General features: G+C 51.0%; 1 protein-coding gene across 1 annotated transcript; it reads left to right on the top strand.

Annotated features, from left to right (window-relative positions):
• Positions 1-867: 867 nt before the first annotated feature.
• On the top strand, positions 868-19995 carry LOC140504031 (uncharacterized). The gene is given in 15 exon segments (XM_072608520.1): positions 868-1320; positions 7070-7144; positions 7563-7612; positions 8648-8701; positions 9188-9338; positions 9778-9860; positions 10466-10612; positions 13204-13440; positions 13985-14056; positions 14058-14125; positions 15022-15194; positions 17482-17549; positions 17653-17808; positions 17902-17967; positions 18586-19995. Coding segments are annotated over 15 exon segments (1668 nt in total). The 5' UTR covers positions 868-1133; the 3' UTR covers positions 18667-19995.
• The last annotated feature ends 256 nt before the right edge of the window (positions 19996-20251 follow it).

Genomic DNA, 20251 nt, shown 5'->3' with positions numbered 1-20251 from the left:
AAATTTCACAGAAATGCTAGCTATTTTTTTCTTTATCATAATATCAGAGAGCCCTAACAACTCAGGGGTGCTAGGAAGAGATGGGGAATGAGAGGATAGCATGTGGAACAAGACTCAGATCAGTTTCCCCTTTTCCCCCCTACCCTGCCATGACGCTTCGGGTTCCTTCCAGCTCCAAAGGCAACGGTTGTCAGTCATTTTCATAGGATCATAGACAGAATTCTGGGATGACGCCAGAAATCATCCAAGTCAACTCTCCCATTTTACAATGAAGAAACGGAGGCTCACAGAACTTGCCCGAGGGTCACTGGCCGACCTAGGGTTGAACTCCGAAGCCAAGGATATCTCCATAGCCTCCTAGGGCCTGTTTTCTCGTTTTCTGACCAAATGGAAAGAACCACCCCCGGCCTGACTCCCTAAGGGGGAGGAATGAAAGCCATGAACCAGTAAGCTTGCTTGTGGGAATCCAGGGGCAGCCAAACCCGAGTGGGCAGAGAACCCAGCCGTAACCTTGGGTGGGCACAGCAGCCTAGCCAGACGGGGAGCACGCAGAGCTTCTCGCGTGCCCACCTAGGAAATCTCCGGGATCCCCGGAAAGGGTGCTGGATGAGCACCCTGAGGCCAGGCCGACCCTGGAACCTGACCTCCCCACCCCGTCCGCTACTCATTCACTCTAGGAGTGGAAGGTGGGCGCCCGACTGTGACAGCGCGAGGGTGTAGGAGAATGGGGTGGGAGAGGGGCCGAGGCACCATCCCCAGGCCAGGCCCCTCGGGGCGCAGCCTCTCCCAGGCTCCTCCTAGGACCCTCGGCTAACTCCGCCCCATCGGTCCTCCCGCCCGGCCCAGGGCGGGGCGGTCCCCGGTGCATTGGTCAGCCGCCGTGTCAGTTTCCCGGGGGGTGGCCCTGCCGGCCGGGAGGGGGCGGGACCCCCGAGGGACTGGACCCCGGAGTCCGGCGGGGCGAGACCGGGCCAGCACTGCTAGGAGCGGCGGCGGCCAAAGTTTGGCTGGAGCGGGGCCGCGTGCTCCCCAGCCCTCGGGGCGGCCGCCGGAGCCGGAGCTGCGCGGACATGGCTCGCGGGGAGCGCTGAGAGCTGACCCGGCTAGGCGGGAGGCTGGGGGCGCGGGGGGCCATGGGCTCGGCCGGCTGCTCGCGGCGCCACAAGGGGCTGGTGCAGACGGGCTTCCTGCTGACCGCCGCGCTCGGCCTGCTAGGCGGGCTCCTGCTCTACGGCCACCTGGAGCAGAAGGCGCGGGCCGCCCAGGCGCTGGCCGCCACCTACCGCGGCCAGCAGGAGGCACTGTCGGCGCAGCTGCAGGGTGAGCTGGGGGAGGGGGTTGGGGGGGACGGGGACCCGGGGACTGGGACGGGGCTGGGAGCTGCCGGGGGACCTGGGCACTGGGACAGGGCTAGGGGTTACGTGTGAGGGGGTGGGGACTGGGACGGGCCTGGGGGCTGCCGGGGGACCCGGGGACTGGGATGGGACTGGAGGCTGGCGGGGGACCTGGGCACTGGGGTGGGACTGGAGGCTGGCGGGGGACCTGGGCACTGGGACGGGGCTAGGGGTTACGTGGGGGGGGGGGGGGGACTAGGGACTGAGACGGAAACAGGGGCTGCATGTGACCTAGGACTGGGGGAGGGAAGGAATGAGTAGTAGGATTAGGGTTACTATGGAGGTCTGGGGACTGAGAGGGGGCACTGGGATGCAGCCGGGGCTGCTGGGGGACCTTGAGGACTGGGAAGGGGTGTAGGCTGCTAGGGGACCTGGGGACTGGGGACTGCAGAGGGAAGCAGTTAGAAGACTGGGAGGAAGTGAAGGGACTTGAGGGGATAGGGGCTATAAACAGTGCGAGCCTCTGGGGCAAGGAGTAGCCACGAGGGGTCTGGGGGCTGCAGAGAGCCAAGCAAGTGCTGCATGGAGGCAGACTAGGGGGTGGAAGCTGCCCAGGGACACGTAGAGGACCAGGAGGGTGGAGGCTATAGGGAGAAACTGGGTATGTATGTATGTATGTATGTGTGTGGGATGGAGTACCAGAACGACTTTATTTGGTGAATGGGGAGGAGAGGAGTCTGCCTTCCAGTGTCCCCTGCACCAGCTTTGTTTTCTGAGTGGAATCTGGAAACCTCAGTGTTTTGTCAGGCAGGATCTAGAGAGCCGTCTTGCTTCAGATCCCATGGCTGCATTTGCAGGGGAAGGACAAAACAGAGAATAGTTGTCCCAAGGAACTTTTCCTGCCTGGCTCCATGGGCTGGGGGAAGGATTTGCTAATCTCTGACTCAGCTGTGCCGACCCCATTCCTAAGAGTTATCTCTGTCCCTCCGCCTCCAAGACTCTCCTTTCTGTCTCCTCTGGGGCCTTGGGCCCTCAGGTCTAAGAGTTAGTGTGTGGGTGTGGGTGTGGGTATGGGTGTGGGTGGGTGGGGAGAGAATGTAGGGAGGAATCAGTGGTTCTTAGCATCCTTCTCTCCCTTCTTTGGCCATTGAGTTGTGTGGCTGATTGTACAGAGGCAGAAACACAGAGCCTGTTTGGGAGAGTTTGGACCAGAGAGTTATAGGAAGGTAATGTCCTTGCCAAACCCATTGGTGTCTCTGTGCTTGGGCCCAGCGAGTTCAGGACAGAGAGAACCAGGAAGGGGTGAGGAGGGAGGCCATGTGAGGGGCTCACTGCCAGCTGGACTAGTGTTGCAGCTCTCCACCCTGGGCCTGTTGGGATTTGTAAACACCATCCCACTCACTTTCACCTTGAAAGACTCATCCTATAGAAGTCTTCTAAGTGAGGAACCACAAGGAATTTGCCCAAGAAGGATCTGGAGAAACTGAGGTGGGAAGTGACCCAGGTGTTTGAAATAGATTACAAAGTGAGCCAGGCCCTAGGGACCCAGGGAAGGCTTCCATCCTTGTGTCCCCACAGTCCTCCTGCCCTCCCCCACCTCTCCCAGCTGATTCTTCCGGGTCCAGGCCACTAGCTTTGTCCTAGAAAGACTCATCCGAGAGAACTTCTCTACTGGCCCTATGCCCAGAGCAGGGTCACCTGGTCAGGGCTCCACCAACCCTCCCTCTTCCAGCCCCAAACTGAGACCCCTGAATAGAGAAGATCCCCAAGGGCACCTAACTTGAGTCTGTTCAACCTCCTGCTCTTTCTGAAGTTAGTGTTTTGGGATCTCTGACCTTCAGTCAACCCTGCTGCTCCTGTGTGCCCAGGTCTGGGTCAGGCACCGAATGAAAAGACACATTCCCTGCCCTCAGAGAGATTCCACTCACTGGGGCTTCTTGTCCCTTTAACCAGAGTGCTGCACATGCAGAGAGAAGAGAGGGGCATTAGGGCTGGCTGTTTGATAGGACTGTGTCGGTCTTGTTCTTTCCACTGGGCTGCCCTGGCTCCAGCTTCCTTTGTGACCAGCCAGCCTTGAAGTCACAGCTGGCATAGAGCACAGTTCAAAACAAGGTGAACTGGAATGTTTTCAGCCATAGCAGCCTGGTTGGAATAAGTGCACCACTGCCCTGGGGAACTACTTTGAAGGGGAGCACTCATCTGAGATATAGTTTATTTAGTAAGTACTCGCTCTCTATCACATGGTGATGATATTGGGTAGGTGGTCTGCATCTGGTAGTCAGGAGGTGGATGAATGGAGGCAGGTAAGGTCATCCCACCCCCACTCCTGAGGAAGCTAGACCTGCAGATGAGACCTGAATGCCCCAACAGGCACCTGTCACTGCACCAGGTACTTGAGATATGAAGACCTTGGGCAAGTCCTTTCTCTTCTCTGGGCCTCAGTTTCCTTATCTGTCAGAAAGGTTGGAGACAGCATGTTGAAATGAAGAGACTTGGATTAGGAATCAGAGCATATGGTCTGGATGGACCCCTGGCTCTTCCTCAGCTATGTCCTTGGACCTCTGAGGCTTGGGTTCTTTATCTGTAAAGGAGGGATTTGAGCTAGGTTATCTTCTCAGTCCTGTTGTCTCTTGTGGGACAGCCAAGCCCCCTTCACTCCTAATTCTGCTCTATCTTAAAAATCAACCCAAACCCCAGGGGTGTGTGTGTGTGTGTGTGTGTGTGTGTGTGTCTGTGTGTCTGTGTGTGTGTGTGTGTGTGTGTGTCTGTGTGTGTGTGTGTGTGTGTGTGTGTGTGTGATCCTTGACCTTCCACTGTCACCAGACCCTTTCTGCCCTTTGTTCAATGGACGTAAAGATTGAATTTTTCCAAAGGCCTTTTCATAGGTCCCAGAGAGGGAGGTCAAAGTCCCTCTTCGAAAATGTCTCCCTCCTGAGTTAGCACAGGCTAAATTCCACTCAGCTGGCCCTTGTAGCCAGACCTGGCCTGTTAGGACTTCCTGAGGAGTTATTTGGGGTCTCTGAGTCCCAACCAGTTCCCATCTTTGACTGCTCCTGTCCCTGTTCTCCATCCAGTTTTCCTGCTTCTTTCCTTACCAGAATTAATGACCTGGGAGGTGAGGACTGAAATGTGAAGAGGAAAGAGGGGCTTGTGTTCATTTGTCAGCATGAAAAGAACTGATGCTTCCATGATGCATAAGGTTTACAGAGTGCTTTAAGAACATGATCTCATTTGATCCTTTACGACAAGCCTGGGAGTACACTGAAGGTATGAAAATATCCCCATTTTACAGATGGGGAAATCAAGGTTCCAAGGGGAAAGGACTTGTCTAGCATCACACAGCTGGAGAGGCAAGGTTCCTGTAGGGAACAGAGCTGAACTGGAAATCAGGAAGACCTGAGTTACCTCAGAAATTCACTAGCTGTGTGACCCTTGGCAGACTGCTCTGGGCCTTGGTTTCTTCCTCTGCAACATGGGAATAATTATAGCACTTTAGCTTGTCGTTCAGACGTGTGGATCAAGTAAAAGAATATTTGTGAAGTGTTTTGCAAAACTTAAAGCAAGCAAGAAATACATTACGTTTCTATTATTAACATTACTTTAATGACTATTATTGTCACCATGCCTAATGCCCAAATCCAGCCCTGTGTCTATACATTAACATGTGTGTGCTTTGTTATGAGTATAGTCATGTTTCCACATGTATTAGCACACATGAGATACATGTATGTCTGTATGCATGTATTAGCAGAACTCGGGGGGGGGCGGAGAATGGGGCTGGTTGCCTGATAGAGTTGCTTCTTGTTTCTGGGGCTCTGAGCATAGACTAGCAGAAAGGCTGGAGGCTGGGACAGGAACTTCCCCACAAAGAGAGTGTATGTACGTGTGTGTGTGTGTGTGTGTGTGTGTGTGTGTGTGTGTATGGGGGGCAGAATGATAAGATTTCGAGCTTTAGGAATCATAGAGCCCAACAGCCTCATTTTATAGAGGAGAGATCTGAGGTCCAGAGAGGTCAGGAATTCCCCCAAGGTGCAGTCAGTAACACAGCTGGGATTTTTACCCAGATTGCCTGATTCCAAAACCCATGTTCCTTCCTCTTCCCCAGGCCTTGCAAAGGAGAATGTTTTTCTGCTCATGCCCTTGGGAATCTGGGAAAGAGCAGGTGACCCAAGCAGGCTGACGGAGCCATCTGGGGTTCTTGGCTGGGGCTCCCGGTCCTTGTAGGGAGAGGACTGGGCTCCCACAGACAGCTCTGTGTGAGGGGGCACATCCTCCTTCTTGGCCTAAATTCTCTGAAGCCACTTACTCATGACAGAGATTGTGTCCTCCTTCTGAAAAGGAGGCTGTTTGGGAGGCCAGCTGCCCTGTCTGTCCTTCCTGGAGGGCCTCTAGCCCTGTATCCACTTCTCCCAGCACCAGTTGCAGGGTTTCCCTTGGGATTATCTCTTGGGAAGCCTTCCCTGTTGACCTCTCCCTTTGACCCAGGTTGGGGATGAGATCTCTCTTTATTCCTCACTCATGGGGCCTTCTGAGAATGCAGGGAGCCCCTGGCCAGGGTCCCAGCCAGAGTTGAGAGCTAGAAGGAATCTTTGAGGTTCCTCTAGTGCAGCGATGAGGATACTGAGACCCAGAGGGCTTGAGTGATTTGGCTGAGGCTACCCAAGCAGTAAGGGATTCAAAATCAGCAAGTTCTCTGCCTCCAAACACTGAGCTCTTTCTTCTGGCTCCCGAGGGCTGCCTCAGTGGCTAGAATTGTCTGTCCCATCTTTCTTGGGAAGAAAATCCATGTGAGCCAGCCTGCTTCATCAGCCAACTCCATTCCTGACTGAGGCCTCATTTGCAGACTTGTCTTATTTCCCTGGTGCTTACCAGAGAGACCCGGCTCCCATGTCCTGCCCTTCAGAAGCTCAGATTCATAACGTGGGACCCCATGTGGAATCCAGTACTGGATTCCATCACGGAAATCAGACAGCAGCATCAGAAAAGAGGGCAAGACCTGTGTCTATCTCCAGACCAACTCTTTTCCTCCTTCAGCTGAAGGCCAGGAAACTTTGGCCTGGGGCCTACTCAGGGAGGTTGGAGTGGGGTGGGGCCTGAGAGTTTCAGTGGGAGTTTGGGGAGTATTCAGTTTCTGCCTCTTGGGGCCCTAGGGAGTCCCTTGGCTGGGGACTGGGTAGGTACAGGGCCAGCCATGATGAGAAACAAGCTACATTCTGTCTCTGTTGGGAGCCAGGGTCTGGAGAGAAGAGGAACAAGCTGGCCAATGAGCCTAGGAGGCAGTGCCGGGCCTATTGGTGGGGGGGGCTGTAATTTTCCAGATTCAGAGGTTTCCAAGCAAGAACAGAAGCTGTTTTCAGAATGTGTTTATGGCCTGTGACTTGGCATGGGGAGGGAAACCAAGGGGAGTGGGTGGGAAGGGTGGGAAGGGGCAGAAAAGGAGGAGGAAGCCTGTAAGTCTCTGGTATGTGTGTCTATTCCCTCCCTCAGAATGTTTAGCTTATTCCTCACCTCCTCCATCCCCCTAAGTCCCCCTGGGAAATTGTGAGCTAGGAAAAAGTGCATAGTAGTGTGATCTGATGGGTAACAGGAAGCCAGAACAAGCCCTCAGTTTGGCCATCTAAAAAGATGGACACATTTCTCTCCTGTCATTTACCTTCACCTGGGCTGTTGACCTTATCTCTTCCCTGCGAGTTGGAATAGATCCTCTCCCCAACCTTCTGGCCTCTCTCCCACAGTGGTATATGAGCACCGGTCCCGCCTGGAGCGGTCCCTGCAGAAGGAACGGGGGGAGCACAAGAAGACCAAGGAAGGTAAGGTACCCACAGTGGCTCTGGGACTCCAGACTGGGGTTCCCTCCCCAGGGACTCTGAACATCCAGAGTAGGGAGAGATGCCCTCCATCCTGTAAGGAGCCAAGCCTGGCCTTGCCTCCAGTCTCCTTGGGTCCCTGACTAATATGATCATTGGATGAAATGGGAGGGGATGGGATGGGATGGGATGGGAGGGGATGGGATGGGATGGGATGGGTGTGTTGTCCGTGTCCTCCAAGGGATGGCTTCTGGACTCCTGACTACTCCCAGGCTGGGAGCTGGGAGCCTAGACCTCCCTCAGGGGAGGGGTTATGGTAACTCTGTCCAGGGTAATTCTTGAAACTAGAGAGTAGGCTGGGGTGGGAAGAGACTGTCTTGGCAGTGAGATGGGGTGCATGCCAAGGCCCTCTCCTCTCTAGATTTCCTAGTGTACAAACTGGAAGCACAGGAGGCCCTCAACAAGGAAAAGGTCAGTGGGGCTGAGTGGGGGGGGCGGAATTCTATACTCTAAGAATAAGAAGACCCCCACCACTGCTGAGCTGTAGCTGGGGAGTGTGGAGAATCTCTGGGGTCAGAGCATAGCATAGTAAGTATGTTGTGGCATCTTCTGGGGATATAAAGTATGTCTGATGGCTTCACAACCTGGGATTGATGGGGTCATAAAGGAAGAATTGTTAGATTACAGTATTTGAAAATAAATCCCATTGTGATGATGGGCAGTGCTCTGGACTGGGAATCAGAATTCCTGAGTTCTACTCTTGATTTTACCATTAACTTTTTGTGTGACCTTGGATAAATCACTTCTACCCCTAGTCCTGAGGGGGGACCTCTTCCACAGAATTAGGGGTGGAGAAGATTTGGACTCAGTCATCTTTAAGATGCTTAAAACTAATCTCTGTTCTGAGGCCAACCAAACATGGCCAATTTGTGGGCCTTAGAAGATCTGGCTTAATGAACAGATGAGAATGATTTGTGATTAGCATGATCATGGTTTATATGTGAATGGTGGCTTCCACAATTCTGGAGAAGATACAGAAAGTCCTGGTGACCATCAGACTTGGATGGGACTGGGTCCATTGTGACAAGCAGGCATGCTGGGAGTTCCTGGGACTGGTCAGCTGTCTGTGGACCTTTAGTAAGTGAATTGATGCTCCCTCCAGACCCCCGAGTCCATGGTATAGACTATACGGGCAATTTGGACCATTTTTGTGTGTCCTGGACCCCTCAAGCGGTCTAGTGAAGTCTGTGAGCCCCTTCTCAGAATCATGTTTTTAAATCCTAAAATATATAGAATTACAAAGGAAAGCAATTACGCTGGCAATGAAGATGTAGTTTTTTTCCCATCCAAGTTCATGGACCCTCTGAAATTTGGCCACAGACCTGTTGGGTGTCCATGGACTCCCAGGTTAAAAGCCTCTGATGTAGAGAGGTGTTCCCACCTACTTACCACTATGTGTAATGAAATGTCTGTTTTCTCCTCATGGACCTGGGGTCTGGTCTACAGCAAGACTCGATGAACCGCTATGGGGCCCTGAGTTCCCAGCACAGGATCCTCAAGGCAAGGAAACCAGGGGAGAAGGGAAGGGGCTAGAGTGGGAACAATTCCTTTCCCAGTCTCAGGATCACTCCCTTTCCTCACTGCTCTCCAGGACCCTGGCCTTGCCCCCTCCCCAGTGTTCTAAGCCAGGTCCAGGGCTTGGGGGTGGGCATTGGCCAGGGTGGTTGAATGGCCAGTTCTGAGAAGGGCCCTCATCCTGGCCAGCAGGACTGCTCTCAGGGAGGTGTGTGGTCGTGGCACTGTGGAACTTTCTTCAATGGGTTAGCAGAGCCGTGGAGGTGAGGTGGAGGTGGGGGCTTGACTGAAGTCCTGGGGAAGGAGCAGTTCCTTGGTTTGGGGAGGCTTTTGTGCTCTGTCCTCTCTCTGAATCTCTCTGGTGTTTGAGGACCCTGAAGGAGTTGGCTCTGGGGGAGAAGAAAAGGTCGTGAGTGGAGTGAGGGGATCTGGTGCTGAGCCTAAGGTTGGGGGACCCCCTTCAATTCCCAGAACCAGCATGAGGATGTGAAGAAGCAACTACTGGACCTGCAGCTGCAGCACAGCGGGCTGAGGCTAGAGCATCGGAAGGCCCTGGAGAGCCACGGGCAGCGCTATGCCCAGCTACAGCGGGAGAAGGACAGCGAGGTGGCCAGTCTGCAAGGTGAGGCCCAGGAAGCTGCAGCTTTGGGAAGCCCCAGTCTGAGGGGGAGGCAAGGCCTTCCCCCTTATGGAACCCTGAGAATGAGGAGGAGGTGACATTGTCCAGCTTACACAGAACGCTTGGCCTGAAAGGAAGCCTTTCTCCATGAGGGAACTGCTGCTGCACAAAGGGCAGAGATTGCCCTGTCTCCAGGAGACTGCTGTTCTAACATGTCCTAGCCATGAGGGAGGGTGTAAGGCAAGGGGACAGGATACATATATACAGGAAAGCAGTCTTTCCCAGAGCATCCAGTGAGCCAGCCTGCAGCCACAGCCTCTGGAGAGTCTTGAGTCTGTGATTCATCTCCTTTGGGCCTGCCAGGTTGTCAGGAATCAGCAGAGAGATGGATGCAGGGGCTCCCTTCCCTAATCTACTCAGCTCTTGACTCTCCTACTCACAGACACAGTGTATAAACTTCAAGAGGAGAGCAAGCTCCTGAGGAAAGCTCACCAGGATATTCACATGCAACTGCGGAATGCCCAGGTGAGAGGCAGGCCAGGTGTGCCCACCATCCCAGCTGCCAGAGGAGGCAATGTGACCCAGTGAGGACAGGTCTGGGATTGGAGGCCAAACACCTGGATTAAGATTCTGGCGCTTTCTGTTACCTTCTACCTGTGTGATCCCTGGGCAAGTCATTTAACCTCGGTTGCCTTGGTTTCCTTAGCTGTAAAATGAGGGAGTTGGACTTGCCAGCCTCTAAGGCAGCTTGGAGGAACAGTAGAGAGCCTCAGTTAGGATGATCTGACTTCAGATTTGGCTTCAGGCACTTCCTAGCTGTGTGACCCTAGACAAGTCACTTAACTTCTACATACCTCAGTTTCCTCAGCTGTAGAATGAGGATCACAGTGGCACCTACTCCCGAGGTTATTGTGAGGACCAAATGAGATAATATTTGTAAAGCCCAGGACCTGGCACATAGTAGTTGCTTAACAGGTACTTGTTCCATTCTCCCCCTCCCCCTTCCCCTTGAAGGTTCCTAAATCTCTGACCTTTTGGCTCTCCAGTAAGGGGAAAGAAGGGCTGGTTGTTTGAGTAGTGAGGACATGGGCTGATTAACCCTATCAGCCCCACTCTGTACCCTGTTCTAGTCCCAGATGGAAGAGTTCCGTCAGCTTAAGGAAGCCTTGCAGAAGATGCCCAGCTTCCAGGAACCTGAGGCCAGCCAGCGGCAGCAGCAACAGCAGCAGCAGGTGCTCCAGGCTCCAAGGCAGCAGGCTCAGCTCAGGAAGCCTCAGGTAGAGGCTTCTCTGAATTCCTGAGAGTGGACGTCGTATAATGTGAGGGCATCCCACTGGGGAAAAGCACAGTCTAGAATCGAGAACTCCAGTACTAAAGACTTCTTGTATACCTCAGTTTGTTCAGCAGTAAAACAGATCCCCTCAGGGACTCCTAGGGATGATGACATTTTGTTGGTTTTCAGGGATCCTAACCTTGAGTCTAGTACCACCCAAGGCAGCCCACCCCACTTTGGGACAGCTCGAATTATTAGGATATTTTTCCAGACATCAAGACAAAATTTGCCCTTTTGCACCTCCCACCTGTTGATCCTAGTTCTGCCCTCCAAAGCCAAGCAGAAGCACTCCTTCTTCCACATGCCAGCTTTTCAATTATCCTGACATGAACCATTTCTTCTTGGCTAGAAACTAACACAATTCCTTCTTTCAAGAAGTTTTTTGACAAAATCTAATACCTACTCGTTAAAAACATTAGAAAATACAGGAATATACATAGGACTTACTCTTTTTTTCTAACTTAATAGTATCTTGGACTTATTCTTAATATAATAAATGTTATGTATCTAAAACCAAAAACAACCATTATATGTAATGAAGTTAGAAGTTAGAAGTTTTTCCAGCAAGGTCAGGCATAAAGCAAAGGTGACCATTATCGCCACTACTGTTTAACATATTACTATCTATTGTTATTTGCAAAAGATATCTATAAACTATCTATAGCAATTAGAAAAGAAAGAGAAATTGAGGGAATATATTGCTTTGCTTAGGCAAAGAAAAAATAAAATGATCACTTTTGCATATGATATGGTAATTTAGTCAGAAAACCTTAATCAACCCAAAAATTAATCAAAATAATAAATTCAGGAAATTGCAGTACATAAAATCTGTATAAGTCATTAGCTTTCCTGAATATTATGAGGCACTTCCTTCTGTAAATCCTCATAAAGCATGAACTCAAGGCACCTGTGTGACCTTAGACCTTACGTACATCAGTTGTCCTTAACAGACCTCAGTTTTCTCATTTGTAAAATGAGGGGGTTGGTTGAACTTGGGGACTTATAATCCAGCTCTAGATATATAGTCCTATGTCCATCCTGGTCCCCCTAACTGGAGCACCAACTCTCCAGCTGTCAGTGGCCTTTCTTAAGTATGGAACCCCAAACTAAATGCAATAGTCCGAATATGTTTGGACCCCAACAATAAGCATCGGGAATATTGCCCACTTATTCCTTTTGGGGAGTCTTCTGCCTCGAAGTGGTAGTTGAAACTATGGGACTGTAGCAAGAAGAGAGAGGCCAAAGGAGACCTTTGTTGAACAGCCACATTAGGGGGTCCTGAAGAAGCTGAGGATCTTCCAAAGGAGAGACAGAAAAAGCTCTGACTTTCAAATATGCCTCATGTGACTACAAACTCCCTGCAGCCAAGGACTAGCTCACTTTGTCCTTTGTATCCCCGGCCCCTAAGGCAGTGCCTGGTGGATAGCAGGTGCTAGAGAAGTAGCTTGTTGGTGATTGAGCTGATACTAAAGGAGAGGATTTCCAGTGGGGACAGAGTGATTAACGGTATCAAATATGACAGGGAATTCATGAAGGATGAGAACTGAAAAGAATCCATTGGATGGAGAGGAGTATGGGGCAAGGGAAAGGGGGAAGACCAATTGTAAAGGCTTGAGGAGACAGTAGAGGCAATTGGAGTACATGGAGTGAGGAGATGTTTATCAGTGAAGGCAGGGAGAGAGAGGGTGAGTTAGCGAGGTCATTGGAAGGGGTTTTTTGGATTGGGGATGTGGAGAGATTGAAGGTGTAAGGGGTGGGATGGAGAAGGGAGAGAGACAGAGAGGACTGAGGGAGAGATAGAGGCAGATATACAGAGGGAAGGAGAAAAGGGAAAGAAATAAGTATTGAGTGCCTATTACGTGCCAGACACTGTGCTAAGGAGACAATGAGAACAAAGGAGATATTTGTTAAGTGGTCAGCACAGTGCTGGGCATATAATTGGTGCTTAATAAATGCTTGTTCCCATCCACTTTCCTTCCCTCTTACTCATTAGGGGCTACAAAGAAATTCCAAACCCCCTGCTCAGAACCCTGATGGTCCTCCCTGTCTTTTCACCCCCCCAGAAGATTATTTGTACTTGTATATATTTTGTGTGATCTGCTCTGGGTTCACATGGTTCCCCCTTGGGAGGATGTGAACACCCTAAGGGCAGAGCCTTTATATTACCTTGCCCAGTGGCTGGCACTGTTCCTGGCACTTTGTGGGCACTCAGTGAATGAATGAATGAAGTAAAAGACTAGGGTATCTGTATTTGGGAGATGTTGACAAGAAGAAGAAAAGGTTTGGGTGAAGTGATAAGGAGCCCGTCAGAATGGAATAGAAATATCTGTTAGTAGGGAAGGCCTGGCTGCGGTTATGTGTCAGGATTTTGTAGCTGGTAAAATGAGTCTGACTTTGTAATTTCTTTCTGTGATGCTCAGCTGCTCTGGGGGATAGAGTGGAGAAACCAGACCTGACCTGATGGTCCTGGGTCTTGAGAGGCTGTGATGGGGTATCTCAGCTGAACCCCAGCCCCTTCCTACCTTCCTCCTGCAGGTGTTTGTTGCCACGGGCTCCAGAGGGGCCCTAAACCCCCAGGAGCCAGAATTGGGCCCCCGCTGGAACCCTCAGGCTGCCCAGGCCCCAGAGACACGAGCCTTGCTCCCTGCTGGGCCACCTTTCCCAGAACTGAAGTTGCCTTCTTTGGGGCCCCCTGCCTGGCCCCAGAAATCCATTGAGGGCCATGTTCTCCGCTTTACCAGAACTGTAAACAGCCTTCCAGTCAGGCCCCCGGTACGTCTTTCCCCATCCCCTGCATGCTCTGGCTGGTTCTCCCACTTGGGGATGTGGCTGCCAAAGTTGAAAGTCATTTAGACAATCACTTCTCACCAGCTGTTTCCTCTTCTTCCTCCCCAAGGCTGGAGGTGTTTTGTCCCATGAAGACAAGGGGAGGCCCCAGGGGGTGGAGTCACAGGAGCTAGAACTCTCTAGAGGGACCCTTGCTTTCTTGGACCTCCTGGATTACCTTGAAATGGGTACCAGGGACCAGAGCTGGGTCTCTGGCTTGTCCCTGTGACTCCTAAGCCCCAGGAACCAGCTAACCAGAGTTCTGGGCTAGGCATAAAGTCTATTGCTAGAAATCTAGTAACTCCCCTCCCTCCCTTCAGCCTTAACTCCTCACCCCAAGGTCTACCTTGCACCCTCCCATATCAGCTGATAACATTGACTGTGCCCTAGAGACCAGAATGCATGCTGCTTAGTAAACAAAGAAGAGACTTTGGGGAAAGGGGAGGAGGATCTTTGGCCAGGGATGCTAAGTGCCTCCCCCTGCCCACAGGTTCAGCAAGTAGTGGTGGTGGCAGCCCCCGTTTCTACCTCCCCTGAGAGACCAAGCCCATGGGGTCGTCCTCCTCAGCAGCAGCCTCCCACAGGGCTGGACAGAGAGCCCCAAGCCTTCTCAGCCCCTGGTAGCCCACAGGTACAGATGCAGAGGTGGGTGTCTGGGCTGGGGCTAGAGGTGGGGGGAGAAGAGGGAAACGGGGCCAAAGGGGTGAGCATCTCCCCCCAGCTACCTTTGGTAGACCTGACCCCCAGCAATTGAGAAGTCCCTCCTGGTGCCAAGTTCCAGAATTTCTGCCATCTTTCACAGAAGACTTGGGTGCTAGCTGTAGTGTCTAAACAGCTTGGTCCTTCAGTGTTGGAGTGGTTTCCAAAAGATCCATATAAGGCAGAACTGGGGGCTCTTTCCAGGAGAAAATGTTGAGATTTATTTTCTCCTATTATGTAGTAAATATACTTATGTCCAAAATGTTTATCACACATGGCAATTTTTTAATATGTGTTGGCTTAAATTTGTTCTTGTTTTCTCCCCAGTTCTCAGGGCTAGATTTGGAAGCAAAGAACCTAGATTTGAATCCTGGGGGACCTCAGTTTACTCATCTGGAAAATGAGGGGGTGGGACTAGAAGAGCTCAAAGGTCACCACCAGCTCAAAACCCCGAAGGCTTTTCCCCATCCTCCATCTGGGCTACATCTCAGGGCTCTTGGATTAGTATTTGTAGTTTTAGTCAATATATACCAAGGGAGTCACCTACCCAAAAAGTGATTGGGAAATGCTGCTGTTGGGACTCTGACATAGTGGAGATAGTGATGAATGGAGAGGCGGTCAGCAAAACCTGAGGTCAGGTGTCATTTTAACTCCATGATCATGGGCAAATATCCTCCCGAAGTCTCAGCAAGATAGGGAATGATAAACTAGTTCCTGCCTACAGGTTTGCCTGCAAACTTTACAATGCTAGAATAGGTGCTATTAGTAGATCTCTAACTGTTGAGCCCTCCCTGAGACCTAGCCCTATCCCCCTTTGCCGTCCCCCAGCTGGCAAGATATCATCAACAAAGTGAATGCCCAAGAGAAGAGCCAACAGTATCTCCCGAGCAGTCAGCCCCAGGGGCAGGACCAGCCTCTTCCACCCACCAACCCAGCAGAAGGCGTAGACCGCCCAGTACCCAACAAAAGAGCAGCACCTGATGAGGAGGAGCTAGAGATGGGTAAGTGTGCCAGCCCCAGGCCCAGTGTGGCAGCAGGGTACAGGGCCCTGGCCCTTCCTGTGGGTGAGACTGGGCAAGTCTCTTCTCTGTCCCTGGGGTCCTTTGACTTCCTCATCTGCAGAATGAGAGGATTAGAGCAGATGGGTCTCCAAGGTCCCTGCCAACTCTGTCCTATGAATCAACGACCCCTGGTGCTCAGCTTCTTTGGGGCCAGATGGCCTTGTTTCCTCCCCTTGGCTAAATGGAATAAAGGCCCTCATGGTTCTGTCCTGAGCCCTTTGCTGAAGGGAACACACATCACTAGTGGGAGACATACATTGTTATGGATTGGGATACTTTATGACACTGTGAGGCAAATTGGTTGGCATCAGGGGATACATTGTTGCAAGTCAGGAGACATAGTTACATGCCAGGAGATTTTTTTTAATGTAAATAGTATTTTATTTTTTCCAATTACATGTAAAGATAGTTTTCAGTATTCATTGTTTTAAGATTTTGAGTTTCAAGTTTTTCTCCTTCCCCCCCCAATCTGATCCAGTTTATACGTGTGCAATCATGTTAAACATTTCCACATTAGTGATGTTGTAAAAGAAGAAACAGACCAATAGGAAAAAACTATGGGAAAAAAAACAAAGGAAGAGAAAATAGTTAGCTTTGATCTGCATTCAGACTCCGTACCTCCTTCTCTGGACGTGGAGGACATTTTCCATCATGAGTCTTTAGGAGTTGTCTTTAATCATTGTAGTGCTAAGAAGAGCTAAGTCAGTTATGTAGATGATCATTGTACGATGCTGCTGTTACTGTGTACAATGTCCAGGAGATATTATTGTAAGTTGGGACACACTATTACATGTCAGGATACATTGTTACTAGCCTTTGGGGCAAGGAGAAGGCTCTTCAGGCTCAAACTCTTGTCCTTCCCATAATCCCTTTCATCCTTTTCTTGAAGCAGCCGAAGGGAATCATAGAAACCAACCTGGAGGTTACTTTTATAGGATTGCTCTGATGAGACTATCTTTCACTTCAAGGCAAGTACTTATTAAGTACTTACTAAGCACCTGCTATGTGCTAGGCACTAGGGATGTAAATGTGAAATAACTCCTGCCCTCAAAGAGCTTCTATTCTGCTGGAGGGAAGAACAGGTACCTTGATAAGGAGATACCAAATATAGAAGGGTGTGAAGTAATTTGGAAGGTGATAGAGATCACCACCAATTGGGGAGCTCAGGCGACATGGCACCTGGGCTCTGAAGGAAATGAGGGACTCTACAAGGCTGAGGTGAGGAGGGAGGACATTCCAAGTGAGGGGAACAGCCTGAGTTCAAAGAAATATAGGTGGGAAATTAAGATTCACATTCAAGGAACACCAAGAACACCCAGGGTCATTTCAGCAAAGAGCGTAAGAGAGTTCAGTCTGGAGAGGTCTTATGATTAGTCACCAAGTACCAGCTGTATACCAGGCAGCTAGACGTTGTAGTAGATAGAGAATAGGGCTTGGAGGCAGGAAGACCTGAATTCAAATCCTGCCTTAAATACTTATTAGCTGTGTGACCCTGGGCAAGTCACTTAGCTATTCTCTGCCTTAGTTTACTCATGTGAAAATGGGGATAATAACTCTTACCTCACAGGATTGTGAGAATCCAAGGAGTTACCATATATAAAGTTCTTTGCTTAGAGTACTATATAAGTAAATGCTAGCTAGCTGTATCCAGCACTTTGCTAGACACTAGGCTTGCAAAGATAAAAAGTTCCTGCCCTCAAGGAGCTTCTGTTCTCTCTCTGAGGAGATAACATTGGAAGAATAATGCAGATGATCCAGGTGCCGGCAGTTTGTGAAGGACTCTGAATGCCAGACTAAAGAGTTATATTTTATCCTAGATGTGCTAGGGGGTCGCTGATGCTTTCTGAGCAGGAAGGTGGCATGAACTAGAAAAAAAACAAATCTACTGGGTAGAAAGATGGTTTAGAAATATAAGAGAGAAGCTGGATTGGCCAGGCATTCCTGGTCAGAGATTCTTCCTCAGCCCTCCACCCCTACCCCTTGACTTCATCCAAGGCCCATTAAAAAGTCAGCCACATTTGTTAAAGGATTGGAGCCCTGAATTGAATGGTGTTCTTTATGGCTGGGCCCCTAACATGATGGATAACTAAGGGGAGTTGGCATTATTCCCTTCATACTCTGACTCCTTTTCTGGGCATTGAATGTGTGGACTGGGGCCTTTAGCTGGGTAGCATACCCCTACCCCCCAGTTAAGGTAGTGGGACTGATCCCTCTGCCTTCCCCCCAGATGCCGGCATGATTGATCAAGAAGAAAACATACAGCCCAGGAAGGAGCCAGAGGCCCAGGGCCCAGTGGTGAGTACAGGATCCCAGGGGTGTGAGTGCCTGGGGGGGGGGCGGTGAGAGGAGCCTGGGGTGACCCCTGGAAGGCCCTGCCCACTTTTGCTTCTCTCTCCAGGGGCCTGACACCCTTGCAGACCCTGCCCATGATCCCAACAACCAGGGTGAGGATGAGTTTGAAGAGGCAGAGGTAGAGCAGCCAAGGTTGGAAGAGGGGGCCCTAAGACCCCAGCGAGCTCAGAAGCCCCATGAGCAAGGCCGAATGATGAAGGAGGTGAAGGCTGGGGTAGAGGGAGGTGGGCACCAGCTACTTTGATTGAGAGGCTGAGGCTCTCTGAAGCCCAATCTCATGACTTTGGGACCACAGGCTGTAGCAGGACCCCACAGGACTGGCACCGAGCTACTGAGTGACTACCAGGATGACCAGGGACTGGTAAGACCTGAAAGAATGAGGGCATTGAGGGCCTTGGTCTGGGGGTCCCAGATAGGCCAGTGGTTGGAATGATGATGGGCTGTGAGATGTCCTTCCCTCCTCAACCTTTCTCTGGAGCCAGAGGTCTAGGGGTCATGACCAGCGACGAGGAGAAAGGCGCTGGTCTTTCTCCTTAGCTTCATGAGGAAAGATGGAAACCAGAATTTATTAGTCACTTACAATATGCTCGGCCCTGTGCTGTGTTGGTGTACAAATACAAGCCAAAACTATAATTCTAGGGTTCACTTGGTCTGACCCTTTCATTTTACAGAGAAAGCAACTGAGGCCCAAGAGGTCTAGTGACCTCCAGGTTACACACCAGCATTGGAGTCAGAGGGCTTGAGTTCAAGTTTGTCCTCTGATGTTTCCTGTGACCTTTGGCAAATCACTTGGCCTCTCTGCCTCACCTGTAACATGAGGAGGTTGGAAGAGATAACCTCTGACCCCCCTGCCAGGCCCAGATCTTGGAGTCTGGGATTCTAAGTGGCAGAGCCTGGATTTGAACCCAGGTCCTCTGATGAAATTCTTCACTTTTTCCACCATCCCCACTGATGTCTGTGTATCCCTCCTCTCCCTTAGGATGAGAACCCTGACCTGGAGCTGGTACCTGAGACCAAGGGTCACCCAGAGGCCCCTGGCCAGAAAGACAGTTACTACTGACCTGACCCTCCCCCTTCTCCTGAGCCCCTATGCTTCCTGTTCTCCTGAAGGGACCCCTGGAGGTCAGAGAGAGCATGGAAGGGTCAGAGCCCAGGTTTCCATGTGGGAAGAAGGGAGTCTCCTCCACCTTCCCTCTGCCCTCCTGCTGTAGTGCACACTCTGAACTACCCCCTCTTCCCACCCTCCAGCCCCAGCACACACCCTGGGGTACCCCACCTCCTGCCACAGCATACACCCTGGGGTACCCCACCTCCTGCCCCAGCACATACCCTGGGGTACCCCACTTCCTGCCCCAGCACACACTCTTGGGTACCCCCTCTTCCAGCCCTCCTATCCTACCACACACTCTGGGCCATCCCCTCTTTGTCCTCTTGCCTCAGCACAACCTTGGGGATTATTCTACATTCCTTACTTACTTCTCCAGAACAGTCTGAGGCTGTGTGGGCCATACAGCCTTTAAAGAGAGGAGCTGAGCTAGGAGAGAGGTACTTGTGGCCCTGGGCATCACCCTTGATCTCACCCTTCCTCAGATATCAGCTCTCTGACCCACTACCCACCCACATCCCACAAGTCCCTAATGTTGGGATTTGGACTGCTCAGGGCCTCAAAGTCAAAGGCTTCTTTCAGAAGTAAAATAGGGCAGTGGGGCCATGACTCTGGCCCCTTTGGAGATGAGGTTGCGCTGAAAACCAGGAGCTGTTGAGGGGAGAGTGATGATTTTAATTTCCAGCTGGTCAGCCTTATCTTCAGACCAGGAGCAAGAGACATACAGAATGACTGACTGACTACTGAATACACACATGAAACATGGGGAAAGGGGCTTCTTTCCTCTGCCAACCAAGTTCATTGAAGCCCTAGCTGGAATAGACAGAGCCCTACAGGGCCAAGTCTGAGGTCTGTGACCGAGACAAATCCAGAACTCCAGTGGATGCTGGAGGTGACAACCTGGGAACCAGACCCTGGTTTAGTTCTAGGGGCTAAAAGGGAGACCAAGGGGGCTCCTGAATGTTTCCCCATTTCCCTTCCATGACATCCCTCCCCTCCAATCACTTTCTGGGCATTGGAATCCAGGGGGTAGACTGTCATTCTTCCCACCCCCAGGAGCCCAGCAAGATAGAGTCAGACCTTAGGTGGGAGTGTTAGACCTTTAGCTAGATTCTCTGTGGCCAAGGCCTGGTAGGGTAAAGGATCAGGCCTTGGATGGAGGCTCAGCCCTGACTTGGGACATTCTGAAGCAAGGTGGTCCAGAGCTTCTCTGTACATAATGTATAGTCAAGCCTTAATATCCATTTTGTACACACAGAAAATAAAATAAAATTTTGAGTTAAATTCACTGTCTTTAGGTATTGCTGGGAGGAGACACGAGGCCCTGTGACATGGGCACAAATGCCATGCTTGGTCTCCACCATCACTAGGAGGTTCAGAGTTTTTCTCGGGAAAAGAAAAAATATAGGAATTATCCTTGTTTGTAAACCATAGTGTGTGTGTGTGTGTGTGTGTGTGTGTGTGTGTGTGTGTGTATGTGTGTGTATGTGTCTGTCTGTCTGTGTGTGTCTGTGTGTGTGTTTTCCGTATAACAGAACTG

Source organism: Notamacropus eugenii, chromosome 5, assembly GCF_028372415.1.
Source record: "Notamacropus eugenii isolate mMacEug1 chromosome 5, mMacEug1.pri_v2, whole genome shotgun sequence".
Taxonomy (NCBI): Eukaryota; Metazoa; Chordata; class Mammalia; order Diprotodontia; family Macropodidae; genus Notamacropus; species Notamacropus eugenii.
Note: the sequence above shows the minus strand (reverse complement) of the source record. Positions and strands in the feature narration are given on the sequence as shown.